This window comes from Lactuca sativa, chromosome 6, assembly GCF_002870075.4.
Source record: "Lactuca sativa cultivar Salinas chromosome 6, Lsat_Salinas_v11, whole genome shotgun sequence".
NCBI classification, from domain to species: Eukaryota; Viridiplantae; Streptophyta; class Magnoliopsida; order Asterales; family Asteraceae; genus Lactuca; species Lactuca sativa.
Genome location: NC_056628.2, coordinates 95,262,862 through 95,276,613, shown reverse-complemented (window position 1 = coordinate 95,276,613; position 13,752 = coordinate 95,262,862). Strand labels below are relative to the sequence as shown.

Genomic DNA, 13,752 nt, shown 5'->3' with positions numbered 1-13,752 from the left:
CGATAATAACCAGCCAACCCAAGGAAAATCCTGATCTCTGAAGGGGATCTCGGCACCTCCCAACTCATCACCGCCTCAATCTTGGCCGGATCGACCAATATCCCATTCTAGTTGACGAGGTGTCCTAGAAACTGGACCTCCCGCAACCAGAAATCGCACTTGGAGAATTTGGCGTAAAGCCTCTCCGATCTCAGAACTCCGAGGATCTCCCTCAAATGCACCTCATGCTGTTCTCTGGACCTCGAATACACCAATATATCATCAATGAACACGATCACCGAACGATCCAACATCGGCCTGCACACCCTGTTCATGAGATCCATGAACGCCGCCGGTGCATTGGTGAGTCCGAAAGGCATCACCACGAAATCGTAATGCCCGTAACGAGTCCTGAACGCTGTCTTCTAGATATCCTCATCACGCACCCTCATCTGATGATATCCAGACCTCAAATCAATCTTGGAGAACCAAGACGCTCCCTGTAACTGATCGAACAAATCGTCGATCATCGGCAAGGGGTAACGGTTCTTGACCGTCAGCTTGTTCAACTCCCGGTAATCAATACACATCCAGTGTGAACCATCCTTTTTCTTGACACAAAGGATCGGCACTCCCCACGGCGAGCTACTCGTCCGTATAAACCCCTCAATGTCAGAGATCCACCTCATTGCGGCTATCGAATCCTGAGTCCCATCAAACTCTGGTGGCTTCGTGTTGCTGAACTCCCGGTACAGCAACGCGTCACCGCCCTGCAGTTTGGCAGCAGCAACGACCGTAGTGGCTGCAACAACAGTAGCATCAGTAAGAGCAACATACCGCTCATCAAAAGTCTCAATCAGTGTGGTCTTGATAGACCCGAACATCTCTGGAATCTCAGCGTGGATGGCAGCAGCCACCTCATCATGAATCATCTGGCGAAGCTCCTCATCGCTCACACCCCCTCGCTAGTCCCTGGCCTGTGGCGTGTCCCCACCATGATGTCTCTCTGAAATACAACACAAGATATCAGAGACTCGCTCGAGTGTACACACACTCGATATCCCAATCCTACTTGATCCCTGGTACCCTAAGGATTCTTACTTGGGCTACGCACTGATCCAGTGCCTTCGGTAGTACGGGCCCAATACTACCATCCACACCGCATCAATATTCACCCCAAGTCCTCCTCCTAGGTTCCCAAATCCCAAGTACTCTATTCTCTCTCTATATATAGTCTACTCTCTAACAGATTTCTCATAAGCTCCTCGCTACTATCTATTCACTCACAAGCATCTCCTAGCAGCAAAATCCCTAGGCTAAGGCATCACAAATCAGGCCACTATAGTCCTAATAAGAATACCTAGCCTACTCTAGCACACATATCATATCATAACATATCTCATAACTCATAATGTAAGGATATTTTGGGAAATCACCGTTCGGGAGCTGGTTGATCGTACACACTGCTCTGCTCTGCTCTTTCAAAAACTTTTTACTCTTGAGAAAAACTTTGTGAATTTTATTTTGAAAATCTCTCAAATCCTTAGTTTGAGTTAAGATATGCCCGAAGGTGCACCCGAATCCCTCAAACAAAGGCTCTGATACCAACTATTAACACCCAAATTTTCAAATAATTTTTAACATTTTAAAAACACACTTTCATACATAATTGTTATAAAAATATCATTGTATCACATAATCGGTTCATAACATCACATCCCAAGATCATAAAATGTAAAAGCTCATTATGTGTGCACTGATCAAGCCGACGCCTTCCCGCGATCCTCACTGATACCTGAAGCATATAACACAACACTGTAAGCATAATGCTTAGCGAGTTCCCTAAAATACCACACACAACACATATTAGCCACTCGAGGCTATAACTCTGTTTGACCCTCTGGTCAATGTGTCTTAGTGGGACCCTCCAGTCCCATAACTCTGTGGACCTTCCGGTCCTAACACTGGAAACTCTGTAACAAACATAACATAAATCACATAGAAATCACATCATGCGAAAGCATACAAAATACTCTGTCACATAATTCTAATTACCACTCTAGGTAAAGTATAGTGAGAAGACTCACCTCGGGTAACTCGGTAAATCTCGAACTCTGTAAAATCGGGTCTAGCCTCCGCCTAATCATATGAAATAAACACTCTAAATCAATACATCTCTCAAGGCTAGACTATTCCTTCTGTTAGTACTCTTAGAAGGGTAAAAGACCATTTTACCCCTCTCATGGCTCAAAGACCCTAAAGTTGACCAAACCCTAAAATTGAACAAAAGTCAACTTTCCGGGTTACACTGCGCGTACCAAACATGTACGTTGGGCGTACCCGGCGTCCTCATAGAAACAGGGTGTGCGACCCCTTACGCCGCGCGTACTGGGATTACTCCCCATGTAAATCCCAGTTTTAGACTCTAAGCTCTTGAGGTCTTAAATAGTTAAGACCCACGTCCAACTTCTAGATTTGACCATTTATAAGCCTCTTAATCCATAAAGTTGGTGACTTTAAGCCTTTGCATGGCTGGACAAGTCACTAACTCCCATAACATTCCATTTCCCAACTCTAGAAAGCTCATAACTCAAAATGACCTCATAACAACGACCAAGATGGAAACTTTATGGATCTATAACACAAATATCACTGAAATGGGACAGATCTAGGTCCATGGAGTACATTACACTCATAAAGTCTCCACCTTTGGGACTTTTAACCCTAGAAATGGTCCATGCAATCATCTAACCAAATAAAGAGGAAAGTTTTGAGCTTTATACCTCTAGATGAAGCTCCTTTCTCTATAGATCTCAGATCCAAACTTGCACTTCAAGCCCTAGCCTCCACAAGCTCTTCTCCTTCTTCTTCACTATCACACCAAGACACTTTTAGCTCCAAAACACACACACACACACACTCAAGCTAAGGACGATGGAAGGCTCTCTCTTAGGGTTTCACTCTATGATATGGAGGCTGAGAAATGAGCCTTAGAATCCTTTAAATAGTGCACAAGCCAAACATTTAGGGTTTGCATTTGGACCCGTTACGTCCATCGTAACCCTGGGTACGCCTAGCGTACCCAGGCGAGTCCGCATCTAAATTAAGCGCATGAGTACGCGCATCGTACTCCCCAGTACGCCCAGCGTACTCATTTACTACAAGAACTCTCTCAAGGGACCAATCTTGACAACTTGATAAAATGGAAAGGTTAAAATAGCTTACTTGAATTTCAGGATGTTACATCGATGGTGTTTGATGGTGGTCAGAATGGAGGGATAAGGGTGGTTCGTGGTGGTAGAAGGTGACAATGTGATGGTGAAGGGTTAGTTTTCCCTAGTTGTGACCTCGTAAGTCTTCTCGGAGCAATCGGAGCCACCGCATCAGAGAACCGGAGGACCAGGTGTCATCTGGATATAGTTTTAATCTCCTTTTGTCAAATTTCACTATAATACAACTCCTCATTAGTGTTATGCCATGTGTCATCTAGATATATTAGGCAACTCATTTCAAAATTTAAATTTATATTTTCTAATTATATGTTAAATTTGAAGTTATAATAACTTTAAAAATTTTATATATCTGTTAATTAATAGTTTATTTAAAATGAATTATTTAAAATAATTGATTAATAATTATAATTTTTTATTATAAAAGTTTAATTAATTTTATAAATATGGTTCCCACGAGTTATAAACTAATATATATATATATATATATATATATATATATATATATATATATATATATATATATATATATATATATATATATATATTTATGTCTTATATTAAATTTTTTGAAATAAATAGGTGGGGATAAGGTTATTATGGAGCAAGTAATATAAGTAGCACATTTAACGGATTGAAATCTTTGATATTAAAAGAAAATAGTTTCACATATCATATACATTGTTTTGCACACAAACTTCAGTTAATTGTTGTGGTGAATAACTAGCTTTGGTGATTATTGTGGTTTGTGGTTCTTGTAAGAGAAAAAATATGATACGAGAGATACAAAAAGAAAGAGTTGAAGCCGAAATTGGCATTGGTGAAACTGAAATAGGAAGAGGTTTGAATCAAGAGACTTCTCTTGCTCGAGTTGGAGATACTAGATGGGGTTCACATTATAGAACACTTGTACGTTTGATGAATTTGTTTGTAGAAGTTGTTGAGGTACTTAAATATGTCAAAGAGGAAGCGACTTCATTAGTAAAAGGGAAAAAGAAAGCATTGCTAGTTTTGAGAAAAGATGGGTTTCCACAAATTTTTATGAAGGTATGTGGTTTTAGTGAAAAAACATAGTATTGGAATTGTGGAAATGTCGGAATATTATGTTACCCCATGAAAGCATATGATCATTATGACTAATCAACATCATTTTGAAGTTGTGATTTTAACACAGTTTTAGATATGCAGGTTCAAGAATTTGGGGATCGGTTTATTGGCACAAAATTAATAAAGAGCATGGCGGCTTTAAGTCATTGTGACTCATTTTCTAGGTTTGATAAATCAAAGTTATTGAAATTAAGCGAGATATACAAAAATGATTTTGACGATTCAAAACGGGTGCATCTTAATGCATAAATTGATATCTATCACCAATCTTTGCTCCTTGATGAGAAATTTGTTAAGTTGAAGGGAATTGCAGGTTTCTTTCGTTTGTTGGTGGAAACAGGGAAACACCTTTTTTTTCCATTTGGTTTATAGATTAGTAAAAATAACTTTGGTTTTGCTCGTCACAATTGTAACCATTGAATGATATTTTTTTGCAATGAATTTGTTGAAGAAAAATTTGTATAATAGAACATGTGACAATATTATGAATGATGCTTTGATTTGTAGTGTAGAATAGGAAGCATTTGAGAATGTTAAGACTTAAAATGTAATTACACGCTTTCAGAAAATGAAAGAGCGAATACATGAACTTTAAAATGTAATATATATTCTATACTTTATTTTGTCACTTTGTTATGTCTAATGAAATTACACTTTTTTTTTTCTTAATGTGTATTACACAATTTTTGGTGCAACCCATTATTTGACCTTGGCTCTGCCATTAATTACCGTTGAAGCAGGGGCGACTCAACCAATTTTGGGGCTCTGAGCGAACCAAAGATATAAGGCCCTTTGGCCTTTACAATACTTTACATTACAAACATTCCACCTTTATCCGAGCTTGTGACCAACAATAATAAACTAAAAAGTTTATATATAGCGGAGTTAATTTTTTTTTATTATTATTATGTATATGTTTTTTTAATCACCAAGATAACTACAAATGAACAAACATAATATTGGAAGTAATGGGTTAATGAAAATGCCTACTGCCTGATAGCCTTGACTTGCTGACTGCTTCCTTGAAAATATTTGGAAATTAAAAGCCATACAAAAGTATTAAAGACTTGACAATTAAAATTTTGTATTATGTAATCAATTGATAATTGCAAATATTTAAACTTAATTAGGCAAACCTAATAAATAATGGAAAATTGGAAAAGACGTGAAACACAAACCGTTTCGCGATGAGGATTTGAAGAATTGAGAATCAAGATAAAAGAATAGAAGATAAATGCGGAGTTTTAGTTTTCAAGATCGTATTGATGTGCCACATGTGTTTCATCTTCAAGAATCAAGACCGCTCACCGTAATGCGGCCTATCGGACAATAAGTAATGGACTAATAGAGATTTAAGATATATTAATATTGGGTTAAGTTCAAAGAATTTAGGGTGTAACATCATGTTTATTGTCATTTCTTATTTCAGGGTCGTGGGCCTTAACGAGTTAAAGTTCAGACCTTTTGGGAGGTGATAATTATAGTTGTAAGATCTAACACTAGATTTTTGTATTAGGCCGAAGGGTAAACAGGGAAAAGTAATAGACCGGGTTTCTTTCATGAATTACAAATTTTAGTTCGATAAGTTTTTAGTCCAATATATCTAGATAATATTATGCGGCTCTTCAATACCTTTCCGTGCATATAAAGGACGTCAAAACGAGAGTTGAAACGAAGAAATTATGGTGGTTTGAAATTGTGTTGACTTTGGAAGGAGGGTGGTATGTTGGGCATACCAACATCTCTAGGTCACACCTTCAAGAACGTACATAGGGTTTTGGACTGTTGATTAAGATTTTATTTGGTTTTGGTGATTAGTGGATTCTTGGGAGAAAGTAGTGCAGAAAGGGAAGTGTGTCTTAGTATTTTGGGGTTCTTCATTTCATGTGAGTTTATCTTCATTGTACGTGTGGGTCGAAGTCACCAATGTCGACCCACTAGTTTTAGTTATCAGTTATTAGAAGGATGGCCTAGGGACTGTATGCCTGAGAACTCCTGATCTAGGCTTCTTACCTGTTCCTTTTTTGGTTGTGGCTCTAGAGTAAGATCATTTGTTCGGGTGGCTATCTCACCTCTGGTTACTTATTGTTATGCATTCCATGGTGGTTAGCTGGTAGTGGAGCAGTGTGATGTGAGAGATCTAGTAGGCGGTAATGTACTGTATGATTGATATTTGCATGTATTATGTACCTATGTGATCATTGTTTGTTTATATGTTGACATATGGTAGTGGTTGAGGTTGAGACGGTCTTGTTGTGTGTTGTATACCAAGATACCTGGTGCGGGCTGGCTGCAAGCCGTAGACATGGAGACTCGGGAAGAACGATTTATTGAGGTGGCAGGCCAACAAACCCTAGGTATTCCAGTCCGATGGTTGATTGTACCCATTGCATGTTGGCATTCCAGTCCGATAACTGATTGTGCCAGGATATTCCAATCCGATGATTGTAATCCCGTTATGCATGTTGGTATGTTTGTTGTATGTGGTATTTTGGAGGAAACTCACTAAGCTTTGTGCTTACCCAATTATTTATGTTTTAGGTTCTATCGGTGATTGTGGGAAGGTGAAGACGAGATTGTACGCACTAATCAACAACATTAAGGATTCCACGTTTCTTATATTACTCTGATTTTCGATAAATGTATTTGGACATAAATGGTTTTTCTTAATAATGAATTTATAATTAAGAAGTTTATCTTATTTAAAAATAAATTTTTGATTGTGAAAATAGGACGTTACATGGGGTAAAAATTGGGGCCCCTAAACCATAACTTAACAAAATACAAGGTTGAGCCGCTACAACATTGAAGATTTATATAATATCAACGTTGATTTTATCTTTTCTTTTATTGAGATGTCATACACTTTATCATAAAATACCTACAAACCAATTAAAATGAGCGATAATTTACACATATCATTTTTTAGCTATACACAATAATTTATGTTTTAGTTGATTGTACTGTACAATCATCTAAATTATAAATTATTGTGTATAGCTAAACAATGTTATATGCAAATCCCTAAATGGTAAAGTAGTCGAAAGTTTAGGTTTAAACCATAAATAAGATATTTGATGTAATAAATCCTAAAAAAAATTAATATTAGAGCAAAAATTAGGTACGATGACATGCTTAAATTTCATTAGAATTAGGGGGACAATTGTTGAAAGAATGAAAGTTGAGTGCCGAAATTACGAGTTTGTTATTTTATAACGTAAACTCCCCATTTAAATAGGGTACTATATTTAAAACGCGCTCTCCTTCTCTCACTACGATACTCCTTCCGTGTTCTTATCTGTTGAATTAAAAGTAAAAAAAGAACGGGACCTTTGCCCCTTCCCCCAACTTAAAGCTGACCCAAAAATTTACCCTTATCATCGTCGTCCTCTTCTTCTTCTTCTTTCTCCTTCTTCTTCAACCTTTTATGAATCTGTAAAATTGTCCCTAGACTTTACTCCCGTCCCTTCTCTCCATTAAAAGAAAATGCCTGATAAAGTCCCAATCTTAATTATTTGATACTTTCCTTTAGTTTTATTATTCTTTTTCCACACACACGGTTTCCTCCTCTTTGCTTGAATGGTGGGGTTTGGGTTTTATAGCGTCTGATTCTCTTCGTGACCTTTTCAATTTCCGTCTTTAGATTCCCAAAACCCTTGAAGATTTCCCTATTTCTGGTGATTTTTTAAATATTTTTCAAACCCCACCTCCCCACATGTTTTGGGGTTTGTCTGATCTGGATTGGATCGCAAGGGTCTGTTAGTTTTATATTTGTATTGGTGGTGGAGTTCAGTAGCCAAGTCTCTTTTCTCATCAATCTTCGTCTGCCGCCTACTCAAACGACCCAGAATAAATTATAAGAAGGTCAGATTTTTTCATTCGTGAAACCCTTGTAATTTACATTTATTCCATTGTAACAACTTGATGCGAATACAGCTGTTTTTTTGTTCAATCTAGTTGATTTCAGTGAATGTTAACGATGGCTGCCAGACTGAAACTGTAATCCGTATCGCTGAGATTCGAAGGAAACCCTATAGTTTCCGCCTTCCGTTTTTTTCTTTATTCGGATGTTTCATTAGGGTTTCATTGGGTTCAAAATTTTAACGATGGCAGCCATCGACGTTACGAAATATTCCCATAGCCCGACACACAAAGCCGTAGTAACAAAAGATTACGGTGGTCTAAGAAAAATCATCGCCGGACTTCCACGCCTCTGTGACCCATCAGAGATCCACAACGAATCAATCTCTTTAACCGAGGAAGCCAAAGCCGATACAATCTCTTCCGTAATCGACCGACGTGACGTCCCTAATCGCGATACCCCACTTCACCTCGCAGTCAAACTTGGTGACGTCACCTCCACAGAAATGCTCATGCTTGCCGGAGCAGATTGGAGCTTACAAAACGAACATGGCTGGAGTGCTCTACAAGAAGCTATATGCAACAGAGAAGAAGTAATCGCTAGAATCATAGTCAGACATTATCAACCAATCGCCTGGGCTAAATGGTGTCGCAGATTACCTCGTTTAGTAGGAACAATGAGACGAATGCGTGACTTCTACATGGAAATCACTTTCCAATTCGAAAGCTCAGTCATCCCGTTCATTTCCCGAATTGCCCCTTCCGATACCTACAAGATTTGGAAACGTGGCGCAAATCTAAGGGCAGATATGACATTAGCCGGTTTCGACGGATTCCGTATTCAACGCGCGGATCAAACCGTTTTATTCTTAGGAGACGGGTCCGAAGACGGAAAAGTCCCGCCCGGGTCCCTCTGTATGATCTCACACAAAAACAAAGAAGTGATGAACGCGCTAGATGGCGCAGGTGCACCGGCTTCTGACGCGGAGGTGCAACAGGAAGTCCAAGCCATGTCTCAGACAAATATATTCCGCCCGGGGATTGATGTGACACAAGCGGTTCTTTTACCTCAGATGACATGGCGCAGACAGGAGAAAACCGAATCGGTTGGGAGTTGGAAATGTAAAGTGTATGATATGCATAATGTGGTTGTGAGTATAAAGTCTAGGCGGGTCCCGGGTGCCATGTCAGACGATGAGTTTTTTTCATCGTGTAATGAAAACGAAACGGAAAGCGAGGAACTTAACGAGATTTTAACAGACGAAGAGCGGAAGCAACTCGAGGCGGCACTAAAGTTTGATTCTTCCGAATTTGGCCACGAAAATAACGAAAACGTGATTGGGCATCGACATAGTTGTTTTGAGCAACGCGATATTCCAATTGAAGATATACCGAGTTACAAAAATGGTGAGATTAAAATTGAGAAAGATAAAAAAGGGTGGTTCGATGGGTGGAGGAAAGGCGGGAATAAAGTTGACCGGGGTGGTCGAAAGGGTGTGGCACCGCCTCGTGGGTCGTTATGTTTAGAGGAAAAGGTTAGTGATCTTCTTGGTGACTCACCCCCTAGTCAAAGTCAAAGTCAAGGTCAAGGTCAAATTCAACCGGGGAGGCATTCGATGGAGGTGACTGTGAAAGAAAATGAGAGTAGGAAAGTGAAGGAATTGAAGGCGTCTTCTTCGAATGGGTCAACAAGTGGAAATAGAAGGAAAGATGGAAGTCGTGAGAATGAGTATAAAAAAGGGTTGAGGCCGATTCTTTGGCTTGCTCCTAATTTTCCTTTGAGAACTGAGGAGCTTTTGCCTTTGCTTGATATATTAGCGAATAAAGTTAAGGCGATAAGGAGATTGAGAGATTTGCTTACAACAAAGCTTCCAATGGGGACTTTTCCTGTTAAGGTACTTTTTAAAGTTTTCGTTATTATTTTTTTTATCAAATTTGTTAGACTTGTGATTGGTGTTTGGATGTGGTTATGTGAAGGGTAATGAATGGTTTTTAGTATCAGTTTCGTAGTAGCTTCAACCCTGCATGTGCAACAAAACGAATTGTTAGAAGGATAGAAACTAAAATTACTTCTTATGTTATCTATGGGTTAATTACTTATTTATGCAATGAAGTTTTACGTTTTTTTTTTCCCATATTATGCAATAATGTTCATTGTTATACAAAATATGCATTGGCATTTCGTACTAGGAGCAATTTTTATAACCTTTTTGCTTGTAATTGGTTAATCGGTTATATGTAAGAAGTGGCCATATTGTATGAAATAAACATTGTTTATAAACGTAATGCTTGGTGATACTAGAAATAAGATTTATTGAAATGTTAGATGGACATCTTCATGTTATAAAGGATTCATATTTTTCATTTAAAGTTGTTATTGTGGTTGAATCTGATTCATGATGGACTATGTAAAGGAATGGAATGGTTCATTCCATTGGAATTGATAATAAACCTGTTTGTGTTTGTTTATCCGATGAAATGGAATGGAGCATTTCTAAAGGAATGTGATTCCTTCCATTTTGTTGATTCCATCATGGAATGAATTGAAAAATTGCAAAGTCTTATGTATGCAAAGTTTTTATAACACAAATCTTGTATAAAAGTTTTCCTATTATAAATTCACAGATTTACAAAAGTTTTTATATACTGATATTATTTTCTGGGTGATAATAATAATAATATGTGATGTTTTCAGGTAGCAATTCCAGTGATCCCGACCATAAGGGTTTTAGTTACTTTCACAAAATTTGAAGAGTTACAACCGTTGGATGAATTCACAACCCCACCTACAAGTCCGACAAGTGGCGACCGTGACAGCCCATCAATGGCCAATCAATCCTCCACGTCATCATCATCTTGGTTCCAGTGGATCAAAACTCCATACCACCGTGCCAGCTCATCATCTGGTGCTTCAAGCAGTAGAATCGAAACTACTCAAGACCCTTTTGCTATTCCTGCTGACTACACATGGATCAGTGCAGAAGCCAAGAAGAAGAAAATGCAGGAGAAGAACAAATCAAAGAAAGGAAGAACTCAAACTCAAACTCAAATCAAAGAATGATTTGATTGATTGATATTTGAGATATAATACCACCAATTATTGGCTAAAATTGTTTTATTGAAATGTTTTTACTAATTTGCACTAGTTTAAAGAAGGAAGTTTGGAGCCATGACTTGTGAGTCTTTCTTAGGGTTGAGACTCCAGTAAATCATTGTGGGGGGTATAAAAAGTTGAAGTTGTGATTCTTGAATTGCTTCGTAGCCATTGTGGAATTTGATTGTTTTGACTTTGTGGTCAATGCGTTTGATTTTTTCTTTTTTATCCATCTTTTTCACTAGTTTGTTCATAAAAAAAGTTATTTTCTAACAATCTCACAAGTGCAATGTGAATTAGGCACACAACAACCCATAATTAATGAATGAGATAAACGAATGAAATAGCTATGTACTTTTGTTCATTTGTTTATTATAGCATCTCACAAGTTTATTTCTTATAAAGGCATTGTATTTTGAAAATGTTACCCAACTATAATAGTCAAAATTGCGTTGTATTTGGATGACATTGTTATAATTTGGTATATTTTTCAAAATACAATGTTGTAATAAAAAGAAGATGAAAATAGAATGTTATAATCAACAAATAAATGAAATTATATTTGCTATTTTTTGTAGTTAACCTTTCAAGAATTACACATATACGTGTATTTTGAACCTCCCCTAGCTATCCATCATCTGACACACTATCAATTGAACAAAGACCAAAACTTTAGTTTGGATCTTGGTAAATGCCAAAAACAGAAAACAAAAACATCAAAAGATGATTATTGTAAGGTTTACCTGGGTTCAAATTCTTTAACTTGAGCAATATTGTGCCATGATCATCAAGCAAAGTTTACTCTTTATTGGTATTCCTCTATGATCAGTCCCATCCATGTTAATCATGGACTTGCTTTTGATACCGTTGATCTTCCCTTGATCTTGGTTGATGAAATAGAACTCCTTTTGCTGATTTTGATTTTGTTACTTGATCTGTAATCTGTTGTTGCTTTCTTGTTCTGGTTTCCTTTTGTTGGAGTTTGAGGATGCTTCCAGGGTACATATAATTAAGCTTAGAGTACAACTCCTTCTCCTTCCTGTGAAGAAATTTGATCATGAAAAATGGAGGTTCTGAAGTCTGATCATATGTTATAATAGTGAACAATAAGTCCAAAATTGGTATGAGATCTTTGGTAGGGGGCACAATGCACTCATGTTTTGTCCCACCAAGATATGCTTTTGCTTTTTTGGTACATAAGTGGCTAGGGGAGTAATAAAAGGTTTAAGCATCCAACCTGGAACCAACACTTGGAGGCATGTTTATGGGTTTTCGGTTGTCTTTTTTTGATCACTTTTTAAGCTTGAAACATGTAGGATTCGAATATAAGTCAACTCAATTTTAAAGAGTTTCATACTAGTTGATTGTCATTAGGCCATATTGATTATGGTTGGGTTTTTCTGATGCTTATCTTAACAAAAAGGTGAATTTATGATTTCATGTTTTTGTTTAATTTTAATCAACTTATCTCGACAAATGAATAGTTGGAGTTGAAGGGCAAAAAACAACATTTGAATTGAAATAAAGTAACTATATATCATTTTACAGATAATCTTGAAGATCATGTAGATCTGACAAACATGTCGTGTTGAGTAGAAATATTAAGTTGAAATATTAAAGATGTCAAAAGAGTTTGACCCTATCTGAATTGTTTAATTATCATGGCATGTTGTTCAATCCGTTTTCATGTTGAGTTTGTGTCAGTTTAGTGGGTTAGAATTTAGATCTTATAAATATGATGTTTCTTATTAGGTTGAAACATGTAACATATTGAAAAAGTAGTGGTTGAAGAGGCAAAATGAAAAAAGTAGTAGGAAAGAATAGGAGTGGAGATGCGGAATAGAGAAGAAAAAATGATTGCAACATAAATGATAGTATTCTAAAATAATTACAAATAATATCAAAAATAAACTTGAGTTAAAATTTATGAAATAGTAAAATTTGCGTTTATTTATAGTTTCCTTGTTAATTTTACTAGTAGTAATAGGCTACCATCTCAATAATTTTTCTATTTATCACACTTGATTCGTAATAAAAAAACAACTTTGGGTCTATAAAATTCCACATCATGTAGTATCACTTTTTGTCAAGATAAATTTTGATATTTAGAAGATGTTTGGAATTTCATTTTGATGCTTAAAAGGAATTTTAGACTAAAAAAACACTTAGTAGCAACAAAAGAAAAAGAGTTTATTATGCACACAAGGAGTGATTAACAGTGGTCAAATACCTTTATAGACTATACTTTAGTTTTACATTTTGTCATTTAGTCATTTACAATCCTTATATTATTACGAAATTAATATTTATTCCTATTTATTTATTGTGCACATCGATTATTTTCTTAGTACAAAATATAAAAAGTAAGATGCCCATGTGATACCAAATGTGAAGTACACAGGTTTCAGTGATAATGTTGCACAATCATGTCAACATGTGTCCATATGCCCACTATGACTACAATCTTCACAAATAAGAGAA

The 13,752-nt window shown here is 36.8% G+C and overlaps 1 protein-coding gene and 1 long non-coding RNA gene across 2 annotated transcripts; one reads left to right on the top strand and one right to left on the bottom strand.

Annotated features, from left to right (window-relative positions):
• Positions 1 to 7,583: 7,583 nt before the first annotated feature.
• Positions 7,584 to 11,476, top strand: LOC111884333 (uncharacterized). The gene is made up of 3 exons (XM_023880640.3): positions 7,584 to 8,180; positions 8,274 to 10,072; positions 10,873 to 11,476. The coding sequence occupies exons 2-3, from the start codon at positions 8,423 to 8,425 to the stop codon at positions 11,236 to 11,238; spliced, it is 2,016 nt and encodes a 671-aa protein (XP_023736408.1). The 5' UTR covers positions 7,584 to 8,180; positions 8,274 to 8,422; the 3' UTR covers positions 11,239 to 11,476.
• On the bottom strand, positions 10,770 to 12,428 carry LOC111884334 (uncharacterized). The gene is made up of 2 exons (XR_002847699.3): positions 12,015 to 12,428; positions 10,770 to 11,917 (listed from the first exon to the last, which is right to left on the bottom strand). It is a non-coding gene; the product is annotated as an uncharacterized LOC111884334 (long non-coding RNA).
• Between the last annotated feature and the right edge of the window lie 1,324 nt (positions 12,429 to 13,752).

What these genes read in the sequence shown, in the direction of transcription:
- LOC111884333 (XM_023880640.3), top strand. Translation starts at nt 8,423, where the DNA reads ATGGCAGCCATCGACGTTACGAAATATTCCCATAGCCCGACACACAAA. An exon ending in TGGGGACTTTTCCTGTTAAG is followed by an intron (nt 10,073 to 10,872) that starts GTACTTTTTAAA and finishes TGATGTTTTCAG; the next exon opens with GTAGCAATTCCAGTGATCCC.